The sequence below is a fragment of the Chiloscyllium punctatum genome, chromosome 9 (genome assembly GCF_047496795.1).
Source record: "Chiloscyllium punctatum isolate Juve2018m chromosome 9, sChiPun1.3, whole genome shotgun sequence".
In the NCBI taxonomy this organism is placed as follows: domain Eukaryota; kingdom Metazoa; phylum Chordata; class Chondrichthyes; order Orectolobiformes; family Hemiscylliidae; genus Chiloscyllium; species Chiloscyllium punctatum.
This window is the reverse complement of record NC_092747.1, coordinates 81216625-81235712: the sequence shown is the minus strand read 5'-3', so window position 1 is coordinate 81235712 and position 19088 is coordinate 81216625. Positions and strand designations below refer to the sequence as shown.

At 39.7% G+C, this 19088-nt stretch overlaps 1 protein-coding gene across 11 annotated transcripts in view; it reads right to left on the bottom strand.

Annotated features, from left to right (window-relative positions):
- The window catches only part of bcl9 (BCL9 transcription coactivator), a 263026-nt gene that overhangs the window by 72780 nt on the left and 171158 nt on the right, over positions 1 to 19088 (bottom strand). For all 11 annotated transcript variants that reach the window (XM_072577888.1, XM_072577890.1, XM_072577889.1 and 8 more), the window contains 3 exons: positions 15708 to 15818; positions 9752 to 9950; positions 3554 to 3662 (listed from right to left, as the gene is read on the bottom strand). In XM_072577888.1, coding sequence (XP_072433989.1) covers positions 3554 to 3662; positions 9752 to 9950; positions 15708 to 15818 — 419 coding nt within the window. The remainder of the gene's footprint in view (positions 1 to 3553; positions 3663 to 9751; positions 9951 to 15707; positions 15819 to 19088) is intronic.

Genomic DNA, 19088 nt, shown 5'->3' with positions numbered 1-19088 from the left:
TAGCAGACTTACCTAACTTTACAGTGTACCTAGATAATATTCTAGTGGATAGCAACACCTGAGAATTGCATTAATAGCAACTAGAAGCTTTCTTCTGGAAAATACGCTCTGTATGCTACTGGTCAATCTTACAAGGGTGAGTCTACCAAGGCTTTTCTAGGATATATACTCAGTCACAGACATGTACTGCCTACAGATGCAAAGTCTGAAGCTGTAGTAGTTATTCATCCCCACAACAAAATGGGAAATGTTGAGGGTCTTGGGGATATGTGTATTGTACCAAAGGTTTCTCCCAAAGTTCAACAGCATAGGTGCTGCACCACTGATTAACCTACTACTGGAAAAACAAGGACTGAGAAATACAAAAATGCTTTTGAAAATCAGGAAGGTCATTTTAATAATGAGTCTGAGCTTGCAGCTCCAAACTTTAAACAAGTTTTTAATATAGCCATCAATGAGGGAAAGTTGAATCCAGAATAGAAAGACCAGTCAGGTGCTTCTCCCAAAAAAAAAAGCAACAAATATTAAGGGTATTCCATAGGATAGAAGGAAACTGTCAGTTTGTTACTGGCTTTGAAACACTTTGAGACATATGTCTGTAATGGGTCAGAGAGACCACAGTCTCTACAGATCATAACCTGTTAATTTTTGTGGAAAAGCTTAATACTAAGTCTGCACATTACATTGGAGTTTGTTCCTCGAAGCATACCACATAAAGACCACTCATAATGCCGAGAAATCAAATGGGATCACAGACACCCTGTCCAGAACTTGGAGACACATTGAGAATTGAAAAGATAATATGGCCCAAGGCTGAGAGAGTGTGCATGGGTCTTGTTTTACTCTTCTACACAGTCTTTTTTTTCAATCTTTGCAATGAAATGGGAATCCTTGACACTGGCATTAGCATTAGCATTAATGAAATGCCAATTATCAACAATTACTGTTGACTAGAAACTGAACTGGACTTGATATATGAATACTGAGGCTACAAGAGCAGGTCGGAGGCTAAGAACACTGCAGAGAATAACTCAGGTCCTGTCTCTCCAAATGGCTGGGGTGGCTTGGATTCAGGAGCACCAACCACATATCTGACAGATCCTATTTTTCGTGGTGGGGCAAGAGCATGGGTCATGAGTCACAGACAGGAGCAACCTGAGTTCAGCAGGGCAATTTGAATTTAGATTAAAAGAGTTTAGGTACATAATTCTTTGAAGTTTGCATCACAGATAAACAGGGTGGTTAAGAAGGCTTTCATTGTTCAGACCTTTGAACATAGGAGCTGGGACGTCACATTAAGGTTGTACAGGATATTGGCCAAGCCTCTGCTGGAATATTATCTGCAGTCTGGTCGCCCTGCTATAGGAAGGATAACATTAAATTGGAGAGGGTTCCAGAAATATTTATATCAATGCTGCTGGGAATGGAGGGTTTGAGTTGTAAAAAAAAAGGCTGGATAGGCTGAGACGTTTTTCACTGGAGCTTAAGACCTTACAGAGATTAATAAAATCACAAGGGGCATAGATAAGGTGAATAGCAAGGGTTTTTTTTCGTAGGGTGGTGTGTTCGAACTTAGGGGGGTCATACTTTAAGGTGAGAGGAGAAATTTTTAAAAACGGCATGAGAGGACTCTTTTTTTTTAAACATGGTCAGTGGCTTGTGTGTGGAATGAACTACCAGAGGAAGTGATGGATGCAGGTGCAGTTACATTTAAAATACATTTGGATAAGTACATGAATAGGAAATGTTTGCAGGGATATGGGCCAAACACAGGCAAATGGAGCTAGTTCAATTTGGGAACATGGCCAGCATGAGCTAGTTGGACCGAAGGGTCTATTTCCCTGCCGAATGACTCTATGATCTCCTTTTCATTGTAGTAAAGGGACTGTCCTGCAGTGCGTGTACTTTTAGACATAAATGCTGGTGAAGCATGAATAAGGTCTGCAGAACTGCCAAGCGATGCAGTTATTTCAATCCGCAATTCTTTTTACAAGTAAAAATGTAGACTGCTTGGGTCCAAGAGAGTTGTTAGTAATCTGTTCTAGCATTTAAACACCTAATTGTAGACACTGTCCTAGACCTACCAAGAAGTCATTCTTTACACTTGCTGGATTTCCACAACTTATAACTACTTCCATGTGGCAGACATTCAAATTTCACTATTTTACTATTTAAGGTTGTTATTTATGGATTGTGTCTTTGATGTGGGTCTCTGAATACAAACCTGTTGCATAATGGATTAATTACTTGAGGGGATTTAAAGGTTTGAATGCGTTTCCACATTCAAAGTTTTTGTCAATACAGACTTTCCGTCTTTTCTCCCACCTGTGTTTTTCAAGTTCAGGCCATGGATGTCTTCAGATTGATTTACTCTTAAAGGCAAAGTACTGCAGTAGTTTGCCATTATCTTCTGCAGGATGACTGATCCAGAAGACTCTTCCACTCTTAGTTCATGACATCAGGTGCATTGGAAGGAGTAACAAACTGACAATCAATCTGTTCGGCCACACTACAAACACTGGTTTCATGGCTGGCATGTGCTAATGTGCAACTCACACCTGGAATTGTTGTCTCAGGCTAGCCACTGACCATGTTTGTAAAAGAGTAATGGTTGTAATAGATACTTAGACTTATTTTCCTCATCTCAACTTGGCTCATGAGGTCCATCCAGAGTGGATAGTGAATGAGTTAATATGGAGGTTATAAAATCAATGGGTGGTGGTCATGAGTTGGTATGAATTTACATTAAATTGGCATTAAGCCAATAGTTATTGCTGGGGTCATGGGTTAGCATGGATGTGGCATGAAGAATTGGTGGCAGTGATAGTGGTGGTGGGAGGGGGGGGAACAGTGATGTGTGTTTAAGTTATAACCTTGTTCAAGGCAATATTTTGCTGTGTTATTTTTAATTGAATTACTTAGTCCAAATTAGGTCCACAAGCACAACTGTACAAATTTAGAGCTCATGGGCAACTTTCAGGGAAATGCTGTCTGAAACATCTGTGGCAAGATCAAATGGAAACGTGTAGGATGGAGATGTGAAATAGTAAAGTATAGCGGATGGATCACCAATATACCAAAATGATCAGTTTGAAATTCAAGAAAGGATTCAATGCAACAACCCATTTTCCATTTTTTTAGCATTGGAAGCTAATAAATTGAACAAGCTGTGACAAACAACTCTGAATCGATATTGCATCCAGCAATGGAGGAATGAGATATTGCACTTTAAGTTAAAACAATATTGGATTCAAGGATAAACTTTGAGACCTCCATTGTCCAAGCATCTTGGCAGCACATGTAAGCTATTCTGAAGTGTGTTGGCTGCCTTCAAAGCAGAAATTTGTTGCAAAAATGTTATTTGCTTGCATATTATGGCATATGTATTAGATCAGACAACCTACCTGAAATGCTAGGATCATTTTACTAATCAAATTAATAAGAATGAATTTTAGCACTAACTTCAAAACCTTGCAGGCAAGGAACCTTGCAAGCTTTATTCCGCTAATAGGTTACATTTTGCGAAAGTAAAGACCATGCAAATATTGCTTACCGGACTGTTACTTGCTGGACTTTCCTTTTCTGTCCCCCTGTTCGAAATATTCTGCATATGGAAGGAAAGAATAGTTTCTGCTTCTCCCTTCAGGACAGCTTCCGCAGCCCTACCATCAAAACAAAATTATCTCTTTTCAGTTATGAACACAAGTGTTAACAGAACAAAAACAGATGCTTAGAAAATAAATTAGAGGTGATTTTTATTTCTTGAAGGTTGAAGATTAAACCAGTTCTGCCTCTGAAATTACTACTTGAATATTTGATCATTTCAACAAGATCTGGGAAAATGTGGTGATAAACAAAGAACAAAGAAAAAAATTACAGTATAGGAACAGGCCCTTCAGCTCTCCAAGCCTGCACTGATCCAGATCCTCTATCTAAACTTGTTGCCTATTTTCCAAAGATGTGTATCCCTCTGCTCCCTGTCAATTCGTGTATCTGTCTAGATACATCTTGAATGACACTATCGTTCCCTCTTCTACCACTCTGCTGGTAACATGTTCCAGGCACCCACCACCTTCTGCGTGAAGAACTTTCCACACATATCTCCTTTAAACTTTTCCCCTCTCATCCTGAACTCATGAACCCTAATAATTGAGTACCCCATTCTGGGAAAAGGTTTCTAGCTGTTCACCCAGTCTATACCTCTCATGATTTTAGAGACCTCAATCAGGTCCATCCACAACCTCCATTTTTCTAATGAAAATAATCCTAATCTACTCAACCTCTCTTCGTAGCTAGTGCCCTCCAACCCAGGCATCATCCTGGTGAACCTCCTCTGTACTATCTCCAAACCATCCACAATCTTTCGGTAATGTGGTGACCAGAACTGCATTGTATTCCAAATGTGGCCAAACCAAAGTTGTACCTGTAACATGACCTGCCCACTCATGTACTCAATACCACGTCCAATGAAGGAAAACATGCCGTATGCCTTTTTGATGACTCTATCAACCTGCGTTGCCACCTTCAGGTTACAATGAACCTGAACACCCAGATCTCTCTGCACATCAATGTTCTGCAGGGCTTTTCCATTTAACATATAGTTCGCTCTTGAATTGGATCTTCCAAAATGCATCATCTCACATTGCCCGGATTGAACTCCATCTGCTGTTTCTTGGCCCAACTCTCCAATCTACCTATATTCTGCTGCATTCTGTGACAGTCCCCTTCACTATCTGCTACTCCACCAATCTTAGTGGCATCTGCAAACTTGCTAATCAGACTAGCTATACCTTCCTCCAAATCATTTATGTATATCACAAACAACAGCGGTACCAGCATGGATCCCTGTGGAATACCACTGGTCACAGGTCTCCATATTGAGAAACCCCCTTCCACTCATACTTTCTGTCTCCTGTTGCCCAGCCAGTTCTCTATCCATCTGGCTAGTACACCCTGAACCCCATGCAACTTCATGTTCCCCATCAGGCTACCATGGGGAACCTTATCGAATGCCTAACTGAAATAGATATAAATGACATCCACAGTCCTTCCCTCATTCATCAACTTTATCATTTCCTCAAAGAATTCTATTAAGTTGATAAGACATGACCCTCCCTGCACAAACTATGCTGCCTATCCAAATATAAATAGATCCTATCCATCAGTATCTTCTCCAGCAGCTTCCCTACCACTGACGTCAGGCTCATTTGTCGATAATTACCTGGATTATCCCTGCTACCCTTCTTAAGCAAGGGGACAACATTAGCAATTTTCCAGTCTTCGAAGACTTCACCCATGTTCAATGATGCTGCAAAGGTATCTGTTAAAGCCCTAGCTATTTCTTCTCTTGCTGCCCTCAGTAATCTGGGATAGGTCCCATCCAGACCTGGGGAGTTGTCCACCTTAATGCATTTTAGAATACTCAACACTTTCTTCCTCATTATGCCAACTTGAGCTAGAGTAAACAAACATCTATCTCTAACCTCAACATCCATCATGTCCCTTTCCTCGGTGAACACCAACACAAAACACTCATTAAGAATCTCACCCATTTTCTCTGACTCCATGTATAACTTCCCTTCTTAATGCTTGAGTGGGCCAGCCCTTTCTCTAGTTACCCCTTTGCTCCTTACATATGAATCATCTATATCCAGGGATATTTAGTTGCCAATCTTGCACTTCCCTCAAGTCTCAGTAATAGCAAAAACATCATACTCCCAGGTACAAATCCAAGCCCTAAACTCAAGTGATCTCTCATTATTTTTAGTGCTGGAGCCTCATACATGAAGAACTCAAACAGTCTTGTGTCCAGGTATTGAATAAAACTGTCTTTCAATCTCCCTACTACTATGACTTGAAGGGGTTCTTTAGCACGGGCAGGTCTTGAGTCACTGCTGAAAATACATATGTTTTGACAAAATTTTTTGTTTGCAATCATCAAGACAATTCACAAGATAGTAATTTAGAGGAAAACTAATATTTATACTGTGTGATTGGAGAGTGCTGACTGGTTGGCAAGTCTAATACATGGTGTTTAAGAACCAAAGCTTAAACCTAAGTATCTTAAAGCAATTCAACTTTTGATGTCTTTTACACATTAGTGGATCATGTTTTTTGGAGAGGAAATTCAAAATCCCAATTAACTGAAACAAAGTTAACATCAGATTTAATCAAAAACAGGATCCACAGCAACTCAATTTAACAAAAACAGAAATTGTTGGAGGAACTGTGCAGTTCTGGGAGGACTTGTGGACAGAAAGCAGAGTTACAGTTTTGAGTCCAGGGCCTTTCTTCAGATGCTGCCAGACCTACTGAGCTCCTCCAGCAATTTCTGTTTTTCTTTCAGGTTTTCAAAAACCTGGTTTAACTCATTAAATAAATCTGGCCATGTGAAATATTAAAATGCTGGAAATCCTCAACACGCCAGGCAGCAGCAGTAGTGGTTGAACTTGGTTTAGACTTAATACTCTATCCCAATGGGTTTAAAGAGATAGATCGTGCAGAGGGTGAGGTTGCTAGTTAATTCCATTTTGTTCAGTGCTGCTCTCATGCTCTCAGTGCAGTTAAACCACTGGCAGGTGAATCATTGGGCAGTCCTTACTATCAGTATGTCAACTGAGGCTTTCATGGGAAATAAATACACTTTTCATTCAGAAACTGCTGGCTGTGCAGGTTAGGTGGATTGGTTGTGCTAAATTGCCCATTGTGTCCAGGGATGTGTAAATTACATGGATTAGCTGAGGGAAATACAGTGTTACAGGGATAGGATGGAGTGTGAGTCTAGATGGGATGCTCTTCAGAGGGTCAGAGTGAACTTGTTGGGCCAAATGGCCTACTTCTGCACTGTGAGGATTTTATGATTCTATGTAACTGGCAGCAGGGGAGGCCTGCATCCACTGCCTCTGTTTGGCAGACAGTTTTCTGAGGCAGAACCACCTGACCCAGAAGGCATAAAGTCCTCCTTCAAATTATTGGAGGAACTAGGGAGGTTGTGGGGGGTGGGGAAATTGGATTTGATTCTTTGATTTATTCACCCCAATGTTTCAGCTTGATGACTTTCCATCAGGACTGAAAAGATGTGCTGGTGTCACAGGATTTAAGCCAGTGCAAGGCAGGGGAAAAGGGAAAGATGTGAATGAACAAAAAGGAAGGTCCATGACAGGGGTCTGGATTTTATAAACTCACACTAGGGCTGTTTACAGTGGGATATAAATGAAGTGGTCACATGATTTCCTGATCTACTGGGTGCTGGTTCTATTTGGAAAGCTCACGGAAAGTCCACTGCTGTATATGATTTGAAGACAATGTTCAATACATGTAATATTGAGTAACTGCCAAGCCACCAGTAGTCCTTACCAACCACAATGCCAAATATAACAAAGTGCCATCAATAGTGTTAATAGACACCTCCAATAGCTACAATCAGACTTCCCTTCGTTTCACCTTCCACTTCACCAACTTCCACATTCAAAAATTCATTATCTAGCCATTCTGTTACCTTCTGTGTGTTATTGGCATCAGGCATATCTTTCCACTGCCTGTCAGAATTCCAAAGGAATAGATCCATTCATGACATGCCAGTCTACTCTACAATCACCTAAGATACCTCCTTCCCATGGCCTGGGACTTTCATAAACATATACAGAAGAGGCAACACTCTCACTTTCACCTCATCTCTCTCCACATTTGACGATCTCAAGCTCTTATCTGTTTTCCAATTCAGCTCCTGATGTGGCCTCCTCCACAATGACTGGATGACTGCTTTGCAAAATACCTTGTCCTAAGCAAGAAGTCAAATTTCTAATCACTTGTCCATTTTACTTCTCCACTCCAGTCCCAATCTAACCTTTCCGTCCTTGGTCTACTGTACTGTTCCAGGCACAGGATCAGGCACAGGTTTCAGATTCAGCAGTGAGTATACTAATTTCAGCAAAAACACTGACCCACTTTAATCTATCTGTGAGATTTATTTTGTGTATTTTTGCCTGTGGACAGCAACAATTGGTATTTGCTTTTGCTTTTTCATTTGCAGCTCTTCTCGAGACATCTTTCTTGACATGTTCTTTTGCTCATCCCATAACATCCCTTTTCTCAATTTGGCAGAACTTTGATTTTTAGACCTGCTCTGAGTTCTGGAGACAAACAGCTGATTGTAAAGTTGAGAGGTCATTGAATGTAATTTGACTTAAATTGTGTGAGCATCTCACTTCTGGACAACTTGGAGCAACAAAGTGTAATCATGACCTATACCCACCAAAGCAATCAGAAAGCATTGGATAACACATCCTTTCCACTCATATTCCCTCACACTCAGGAAATTCACACTATCAAAGTTAAAAATGGAAATAAAATGAATATTGTGACTACTGCTCTTCAAACCCCTGATTATTTAATTCTTTTCATTGCTCTATGACTGAAATCTTTATGTTTCTGTTTCTTCAAATATTTAACCCTTTTAAATGATGTTTTGGATCTATTTCTGAATGACTGGCAGCGACCAGTGGGCTTCTGCAGGGATTGGTACTAGGACTTTAGTTATTCACAATATATGTCAATGACTTAGATGAGGGAATTAAATATAATAACTCAAAATTTGCAGATACCACAAAGCTGAATGTAAAGGTGAGTTGTGAGGAGGATGCAGAGGTGCTGCAGTGTGATTTGGACAGGCTAAGTGAGTTGGCAAATGCATAGCAAATGCAGTATAAAGTGGATAAATAGTTATCAACTTGGTTATAAAAATATGAAAACAGATGATTATCTGAATATTTGCAAATTCAGAGAAAGAAATATTCACCAAAACCTGGGCAAATGTGTGCACCAAACACTGAAAGTAAGCCCACAGGTGCAGCAAGTTGTAAAGAAGACAAACTATATGTTGGTCTCCATAGCGGGAGGATTCAAGGGGGAACAAGAACATCTTGCTACAATTATATAGGGCATTGGTAAGGCAACATCTGGAATATTGTATGCAGAGACTGTCTCCTTATCTGAAGAAGCATGTTTTTGCTGCAGAGGGAGTGCAGTGAAAGTTTATCAGATTAATCCTTGGATGGCAAGATTAGAGTATGAAGAGATATTGAATCAGTTAGGATTGTATCCACTGAGGTTTAGAGGAATAAGGAGGGATCTCACAGAAACCGATAAAATTCTAACAGGATTAGATAGGTTAGATGCAGGAAGGATGTCCCCAATGGTGAGGAGTCCAAAATCAGGAATCATATTCTAGGGATAAGGGATAAACCTTTTAGCAATGAGAAGAGAAATTTCTTCACCCAGACAGTCATGAGCCTGTGATTCACCAACACAAATTGGGCGAGGTTAAAAATGTTGTGTTTTCTAAAAGGAGGTAGATGTAGCTTTTGTGACTAAAAGATCAAGGAATATGGGAGAAGTGCAAATTAGGTTATTTCTTTTTCTTTGGTTATTCATGGGATGAGGGTATCGCTGGATAGGCAACATTTATTGCCCAGAGAGCACTTCAGAGTCAGTCATATTGCTGTGGGTCTGGAATTACATGTAGCTCAGACCCCAGGTAATGTTAGCATTGAGCTCAATGGTCAACCAAGTTCATAACGAATGGCAGAGCAGGTATGTAATGTGGACTACAATAGAACAAATTACACAGTAAAATATATTGATCAATAAATTCAACATTCTGGAGTAACAAATGCAGCCATAGATCATCCTCAAGAGATGGAAATAGCAGTGAGCAATTAAAGATATCTTGTGTAAATTATTGTCAACTTACTTGTTGGCCATATTCGTGGAGAAGACATATATAACTTTAGGAGGGGTCTTTTTGGCGGTGCTAGACTCTGGCATCAGTTTCTGACTTCCAACAGAATTGTGTGAGGGATTGGACGACCCACTGGCATCTGGATTGGAAGAAGGGAGGGAGTGTGTTGCCAGATGTTCCTGTGACTTGACACTCTCAGAAGAATTACAGTCTGTAACATAGCATACATAAAAAATGGACATTTCCAAAGAAAAATATGAAATTATAATTTTTATTAGGTTTTCAATTTTACTTGATTTTGATGCAATCTCTCACCTCTTAACATTCTTGAATACTAATGAAAACAGACACAAATATTCCTTTGAACTTAAAAAAGTTTTCAACACTACACAATTTCATAAAGCCATCTTTATAAGACGAGGGATTTTCTTTATTTCTTGGGCTGAAACCACCGGTAGGATTTCAGTTAAATCAGCAACTTCTAAGGTGGCTGAAATTTGCATCATTGCACCGTACAAGTTTCAAAACAAGAAGCAGATCACCCTTCATTTGACCAGAAGAGCAGTTGACATGTCTATAATTTCTGACAGGTCATGACTAATGCATTGCAGGCATGTCTATCTGTTCCAGTTGCAGGCTAAGACCACTAAGTACCTCATTATTTATTTGAGAAACTAAGACTGGGAACATGGCACACCTACAATGTATAATTATGTAGTAGCTGCAACAGAATAAACTATACTAAGGTGTTTCTCAGGGCATTGCACACAATAGTAAATAACAGTACGTCACCTGAGGTCAGATGGTGAAAATCTTGATCAAAGAGGTAGCTTTTAAGAAGCCTCTTAAAGAAGGTTTTATTCAAGGCCATTGGTGTGTATATATAAAAGAGACACAGATAATGTGCATTGTAGTCGATTATTAATCCTCTTTTGGCTATTTGTTTACAATAATTTGTCAAAACTTGGTGCAAGTTTCTCTGCTTGACTGACAATTGTTCAGCTGTAAATTGGACAGAGTCATACAACATAGAAGCAGTCCCTTCAGCCCATCATGTCTATGCTAACCAACAAAACACCAGACTACACTAATTCAATTTACCTACACTTCATCCTTTCCTGATGAAGGGCTCCTGCCCGAAACATTGATTCTCCTGCTCCTCAGATGCTGCCAGACCTGCTGTGCTTTTCCAGCACCACTCTAATTTTGACTCTAATCTCCAGCATCTGCAGTCCTCACTTTCGCCTACACTTCATCCACAGCCTACTATGCCCTGGCTCATCTAGATGCTGCCTAAATGTTGTGTAAGTACCTACCTCCAGCACCCTCTCAGGAAGCACATTCCATATTTTTAGCAATACTTACTCCTATATTTTATACACTGGCTAATGAAGGCAAGCATCCCATATGCTTTCTTTACTATCCTGTGTACCTGTGCTAACATCTATGGATTTGTATACCAAGGTCCTTTTGTTCCTCAGTAAATCCCCAGAGACCTACTATCCAAGTATATATCCCTTCTCTTATTAGACCGCCTAAAATGCATCATCTCACACTTTTCCAGATTAAATTCCAGATTAAAATCTGTCATTGTGTTGCTGGAAAAGTGCAGCAGGTCAGGCAGCATCCAAGGAGCAGGAGAATCGATGTTTTGGGCATAAGCCCTTCTTCAGGCTTATGCCCGAAACGTCAGTTCTCCTGTTCCTTGGATGCTGCCTGACCTGCTGTGCTTTTCCAGCAACACATTTTCGGCTCTGACCTCCAGCATCTGCAGTCCACACTTTCTCCTCTAAAATCTGTCATTGCTCTGCTCAATTTACCAGCTGATCAATCTGATTGTAGCCGGAGACTATCCTCCCCACTATCAATACCTGATCTAACTGAGATTTTATACAATTTGTGTCAGCTTGTAAGCCAATGAGACACAATTATCAGTCCAGATAAGTCATGATAGTTGCTGTAATTCTGGTCTTTTCCACATTCTTGTTTTTATTCTCTAAGAGTTCAATTGCTAAGATTTTCAATTTCAGAATATCATCTTTGAATCTTTGTTTAGAGAGACAATCTTAAAGAATGTCTTAAAAGAACAGAGGCAAGATGAAAACAGTGTTTTCAATTGCATTGCCACATCAAGGTGTTCTAATACCATTGGTGACTAATAAAAAGTACATTCTTATTACTTTCCTTAATAACAAATCCCGTTATGAAAACGGCATCTTAGACAACTTCATGGGAAATTTGCCAACAAACCCAACTCTTGAAGCCTGAAGAGTGCAGTCAGGATGTACATTATTGCATTCAACTGAAGATTTACACAGTGTGTGAAACGGACTGTTAGATGCACAGTATTCTGGAGTGCAGTCTGATAGGGAAGGTGCTGTGCTCCAGAGTGTTGTGTCAGCAGCCCCCATGAAGATCCATGAGTTTGGATAATGTGTTATTTCTGGTTTTGACATTTGTTGCTGTTTACTGCTGAAGTTTCGGGAAGGACTATTACTGTTATTCCTAAGTATGCCGAGTTGGGACTGTGCTTTCATCTCTGGCCATCCATATAGATGTATAATTTGGTTTAGGCAGTGGGACTCTGGAGGAGGGTACTGGATATGGTTTTAGACCGACTCACTGTGAGACACCATGTGCTACACTATCCCATCAACTTTGTAACCTCTTGGTTAAGGATCTGATTTAGCGCACAGAAGAACAGAGATTGAGTGCTACATCAGAACTTGTCAATACGCATGACCTTGCAACATGCAGTGTGAACAGATCACTTGAATATATGCTGAACACTGTGATGGTCCACTGACCCAGCCTTTGTCCAAGTGTGCTTTTCTGAAGGGGTGTTTCAACAACTTCCTTGAGCCAGCTTTTGAAAGCATCCTGGACAGCACTAGAAGCAGGTGAGTGTGCTACAATGCATCACGGGCAGCTGTGATATCCAACAGCATTGTGTCTGGTTTCTTCTGGAAGCCATTCTCAATGTAGGTGATGAGTGCCACAAAATCACAAGTACCTCAACCAGCTTAGGCATTATGAAGGATAGTGTCTACCTCTGGAAATATGTTTTACAATAGGTTTAAGTATTCAGAAAGTAGTGAAATCAGTTGTTAGCTGCTCGCCAGTTGGTTAACTTTTCCAGGATTTTGAATGGTATTGACATTTCCATTTACCACACTTCCAAAAGTACATTTGAACTTTGACTCAGCTCTGCGCAAGTACCACCAATCAGACACAAGCAGAGGACCCACATTATTTCTGGTGCGACATTGTCATATCCTGTTGCTTTGTCACATTTCAGGCCCTTTAATATTCTCTCCAGTTCTATAATCTTGAAGGATTAGGAATGACCAGTGTGCATGTTGCTGGTGTAGATTTCCCAGTTTGTATAGATGATGCATTTAACTTTTTTCTCTGACAGTATCCATACTACCTGGAGTAGATGACTACAAACTCGGTTCACAGTGACTGGTGGGCAATACAACCTGGGCTATCTTTGAGCTGCTCCAAGATGTCAAATCAGGCTCCAGCACTTCTGACTGGAATGAATAAATTGAGCCTGACTGTCATTTCTACCTGCATGCTGCATAAAAATCAACAGATGACTCATATTCCTTGACAAATGCAGCATTGTCTCTGTAAAGCATGGGGCATGGATGCCTTGACGGGACAGCCATGTCCAAAGAACACCTATATCAGCAGTTTCGTGAAAGGCACCACAAAAGCCTGATACAATTCTTCTATAGGTATATTATCGACTGGAATGGTTGTAATGATGCAATCCAAAGTCTTGCTCTATTTTGGTTGATCTTTGTGTAAAAGTTCCACTGTATCTTCCTTGTGCTGTCATTGACTGGAAGGCAAAGGCAAAGCCCAATGTGAGTGAGTGAGCAATAGCCTGTGTTAACTGCATGGGAAATCACCCAGGACTAGATGCTGTTTGATGGAACTGACCCAGTGAGTACTTTCTATCTCATCAGGCTGAATAGAACGTCCCCCCCTCCACGATAGGTTGTGTAGCAAGATGACTTCATTCCTGGAGGTCCACTCTATTCGCTGTTGACCATCACTTTCTATTACTAAATAACCCCAGTTGGTGTTGTTACTATGGATATTTCCCATGTAGGTAGATGGGTGATACAGTTTTGGCAGGATTTGCTACTTCCAGAAGGCTAGTACGCCTCTGCAATATGGAATTTGCTGACTCGAATTGTGTCACAAATGTGGCTGATGTTGGCTGGCTACTGCAACATTGTTGCTAACAACTGTTATTATAAGATGAGGGTATGGAGCACAGTGGGTCAAAGTCATTGGTGTAATAGCAAGCTGTTATTTCAGTTGCAGTATGGGACCTCTTGTAAGCGAATTCTGTCATTTGCAGTGTTCTTGGAACAACATTCTCTCAGAATTCAGCTTGCTAGTCAGATCATTTATTTCCCCCGGGGAGCCTAGATATTGATGTGGGTGGGTATGGTGTGAGCTCTGATTTGTCGCAGACTTGAGAATGGAGTCCCTACAGGCAGTCAATGTATCAAGAGTGGAGACAGCTTAAAGAATTGTATCAACAAAAAAGAAATAACTGGAAATTCAGCAGGTCTGGCAGCATTTGTCGGAAGAAAGCAGAATTAACGTTTCATGTCCGATAATACTTCATCATCAGTCTTAATGTTTTTCTACTTTCTCTCCACAGATGCTGCCAGATTGTTGAGTTTTTCCAGCAATTTCTGGATTTGTTTCTGATCTGCAGCATCTGCAGTTTTTTTGGTTATACAATCCTTTAACAACATAAAGCCGAGACCAGAAAAGGTGAACACATTGATTTTTATACTCCAGCTTGAGTCAACCTATCCTCTCATTCTGCCTTGTCAAGTTTTTCCTTCATTTCATTCTTCAGCCCAATAACTTTGTAAGTATACACAACCATTTCTCTCCACGCATTGTCACACATTCCCATCTATCCAGCCAGCTCTGGAATACACTTCCATCCTTATTCTGTTATGCTTCACCATTACTAAATCGACTCTGTCCAAAGGATGAACAGCTGCATTGTATCCACATATTGCACCAGCTGAGAAATCCCAGGAATACTTCCAGGAAACAACCAACTGCAGGTTCCCCTCTAAACGTCCTGGCATGGAAATATCTTGCTATTCCTTCAGTAATGCTGGGTCAAAATCTTGGAATTTTCTCGCTAAAGAGCATTGTCAGTCTATCTCCACCAAGAGAACTTCAGCAGTTTAAAAAACCAGCTCACCACCACATTGTCAAAAGCAACTGGGGACACGCACTAAGTACTAGTCCAGCAGTGATGCCCACACCCTCTAAATAATTGAAAGAAAGCAATGCTCTTCATGATCTAGAGGCAAAAATGTTAGGGACAGTGATGATGATAATGATGCTACCAGCCACTGGCAGATCAGAACTACCAGCTCCATCTTGCAACAAGCTCTATCTCCAGCTGCAGAAGTTAGCCACAATCTGATTCAACAAGCTGATCCCTCCTGAAATACGACTGTTATAACATGTTGGGGAAGCTACAATGCACTGCCTGAGAATGTGGTTGAAGCATATTCAATTATATCTTTCAAGAAGAAACAGGATTATCTGAAAAAGAAGCATAAGCAGGGTTATGGACAAAAATGGGATAGTAGTACCAGGCTATTTGTTTATTTGGAGAGCCAATGCAGAGACAAAAAGCCCTCTGTGTTTTAGTCAGTCTATGATTCTGTGGTGTGAGCAACAGTCAAGATCATGTGTATCAATTCAGCAGATTATTTGGTAATTTATTTGTTTTTTTGGGGATATTCCTGCTGATTTACCTTACTAGACAACAGTGACTCCAAAAGTGTGAAGAGATTCGAAATGTGAAGAAACTGCATAAACGCAGCTTTCCTTTTAAACAATCTGTCCATTGGCAGGCTGAGGCTCCAGCTAATAACCTCATTAAAATTCCATTCATTGGAGCACTCACTGAAGAAGGTTCGTTCCTCTTCTTCACTCTCTGTTCCCGAGCACCATTCAGCACCACTGTACGGTTGACGTCGCTCTGCTACACAAAGCCGCTTGCTTCTGCTGCCTCCATCTGTATTAAATTGTTGAGATACACCATTAATAAGGAATGCCTGAACTTTGGGAGTCAAGACCATGCTCTAAATTATAAAAAGACATTTAGTGAGGAAAAGAAATTAGTAGCTCAATTTCTAAACTTTCCAAACACGAAAATACCTTAACATTAAAAAACGTAATAAAATAAATTAGGTTAGCAGCTTGTTGCTGAACACGAGCAATAAATCAATAACATTGCATCAATAATATTCAGTGGTATATGAAAATTTTGTGGCATTCCCATTTTGTGTAACTTCCAGTCCAAATCTGACGATTACTATGGCAACATGTTTCAATGCTGAATTGTTGAATTCACCAAGACAAACAGTTAGAAAGCAAATAATCAGGAATTAAATGTAAAATTCAAAATAGAATGAAACACAATTAAACTACAGGTGATTCTGAAATAAAACAGGATCTCTTTTCTTGCCTTGGATTTGGATCAATAGTCTGAACAATCATTCAAAGTTTACTGTAAAGAAAATAATGCAAAGAAACAGGATTCTAGACAAACAAATGGAGGTGAGCAACAAAGCAAAAACAGAATCAATGGAATCAAGAATTATCAGGCAAAACTACAACTGAACAATTGGCGGTCTTTAAAGATGAGTTGGTTCAAATTGAGTTAAAATTTAGTCCTATAAAGTAGAAAGTTGAGACAACACCCACCCAAATTCAGAGCTCCCTGGATAAAGGAAGAGGCTGAAATGGATGGATAATCCACTCCTTCTTCAGGTGGTTGCAGAGTAGGACCATAAGACACAGAAGTTAAAGCAAAAGATTACAGTATCATGCAAGTAAAATGCATGACACTGTAATCTTTTGCTATAAATTCTGTGTTTTATGGTCCTACGGAATGGTGCTCCAAAAGCTAGTGCTTCCAAATAAACCTGTTGGACTATAACCTGATGTTACGTGATTTTTTTTAACTTTGTCCACCCCAATCCAATACTAACTCTTCCACATCAGTATTAATATGGTGTATGTGTTTCCAAAAGGTATTTGATACATGCCGCACAGTTTTCTTGTGATATAAGGTATGGTTCATGGAATAAAAGGCACAGTAGCAACATGGATAAGAAACTGTCTGGGAAGTGAACTAAAATAGACTTAGTTTTCATTTTTTTTCTTATCTATGTCATCTGTTATTAACATAGATGCTAGTGACTTAAACATCTTTATAATATTTTAAATGGCTATTCTATCCTACAACAATGGTGAACAGATAAAGATTTGTAGTAGAATTCCTATTGGTTGGTCTTGGAATTCCTGCTCTTCCTCAAATATAGTGATAACCTGAATCTGGTGTAAAGATGACAATTTCCCAGTTGGTGGATTAAACAAACCATGGAAGGATTGTAAACTCTGAGGACAACAGATGGACAAGTAGCAGATGAAGTGCAATTAAGATGAATGTTAAATTATTCAATTTGATAGGTAAAGCCTGGATACATAATACTAAATAAATTTTACAATTACATGTGCATTCTACAGGGAGTGCAGGAGTGAAGGACTGAATGGGTATGGTCAAAAATCATTACATATGGCAAATTAGGATGAAGGTCCTATTAATAAAGCATATAGCATCCTGGATTCTATTAATAGGGCCACAAAGCAAGGAGATTGGTATATGGAATAAAACATCAGTTTGGCCTCAGCTGAAGGAACCAGTTCCAGGCACCTCTCATTTGGAAGAATGTAAAGGCTTTAGACAGAGAGTGCAGAAAACATTCACAAATTTATTCCTGATAAAGGGCTTTTGCCCAAAACATCGATTTCGCTGCTCCTCGGATGCTGCCTGAACTGCAGTGCTCTTCCAGCACCACTAATCCAAAATCTGGTTTCCAGCATCTGCAGTCATTGTTTTTACCTGGTTCCATGGCTGTTCATCAGTTATATAGGTTGATTGGAGAAGATGGGACAGTTCTCAGAGCAGAGTAGGTTGGGAGGAGATTTAACACAAGTGTTCAAAATTATGAAGAGTCTAGACAGACAAGATGGAGAAAATCTGCCCCCATTAGCAGTAAGATTGAAAACCAGAAGGCACAGATGCAAAAAGGTTTTAGCAATATGTGGAAAACAATCTGCACACAGCAAGTGGTAAGGATCTGGATTGCAGTGCCTGACAGTGTGGTAGAAACATGTTCAAATAAGGCTTTCAAGAAAAAATTGGAATGATTTACAAAGGAAAGAAATTGTATAGAGAAAAGACAGGTTTGTGGCTGTAAGTGAATTGTCCTTTCAGAGGATCAACAAAAAAATGAGGGACTGAATGACTTCTTTGTACAGTTCTATAACTGGTTTATGCCAGACCCCAGTTCAGGTACAATGAGCCAAATAGCCTGAAGCTTCTTGGATGTTTCTATGGTAATATGAAAAATAATTTCCATCACAACTACCATTTGCTGGCATTTGTGCTCCACAAAAGCATTCTCCCACTTTATCTCACGAACAGCATAATTGATGCATTTCTTCTCCATCATGTATTTCCTCACATCAACTGCTCAATGTGAGTGCATGCTCCATTGTTGTAACCAGTATCTGAGTGAAGACATTTCTTCTGAATTCCCTATTGGATTCATTGGTCTTAGCCAATAGTCGATCTTACATCTATAGTTTCCTGCTACGGTCTCCTCCCCTTGTCTACATCATCAAACCCTTTCATTATTTAAAAATCTCTAATAGGTTACCTTAGTTTGCTCCTTTCTGAAAGAGACAACCCATTTAGTCCGATCTGATAATGTTACCATATCAGTTCCAATAGTCCTGCAAAATAAATTTCTGCTTTAAACAGTTCTTCTCAATTCCTTTTCTAATATACAGTCAGATTTGTGCACTGTGCTCTACTGTAGCTACATTTTCACAAATGTTCACCTTAACTTATCTGATTTTCAATTCTATTCCTCTGGAAATGACCTTTATTGTTTTTCAAATTAACGTTCAATAGATTTGTTTATCTGCCTCACATCTCCCAATGATTTGTACATGTCCATCTATACCACATTTATATTCTTATTGTCCAAGTGCTAAATTAAAACTATATTCCTTTTACCAGAATATACTACTTCACATTACCTATGTTAAAATTGAATTGCTAATTATACACCTATCCTGCAAACCACATTAACATTTTGTTTACTTTGTTGCTGTCCTCCTCAATATTAATTATAGAGTTCAAATGGTACTAGCCATAAATTTTGCTAATGTACTTTTGATTCCCAACTCCAAATCATTTATACAAATGACA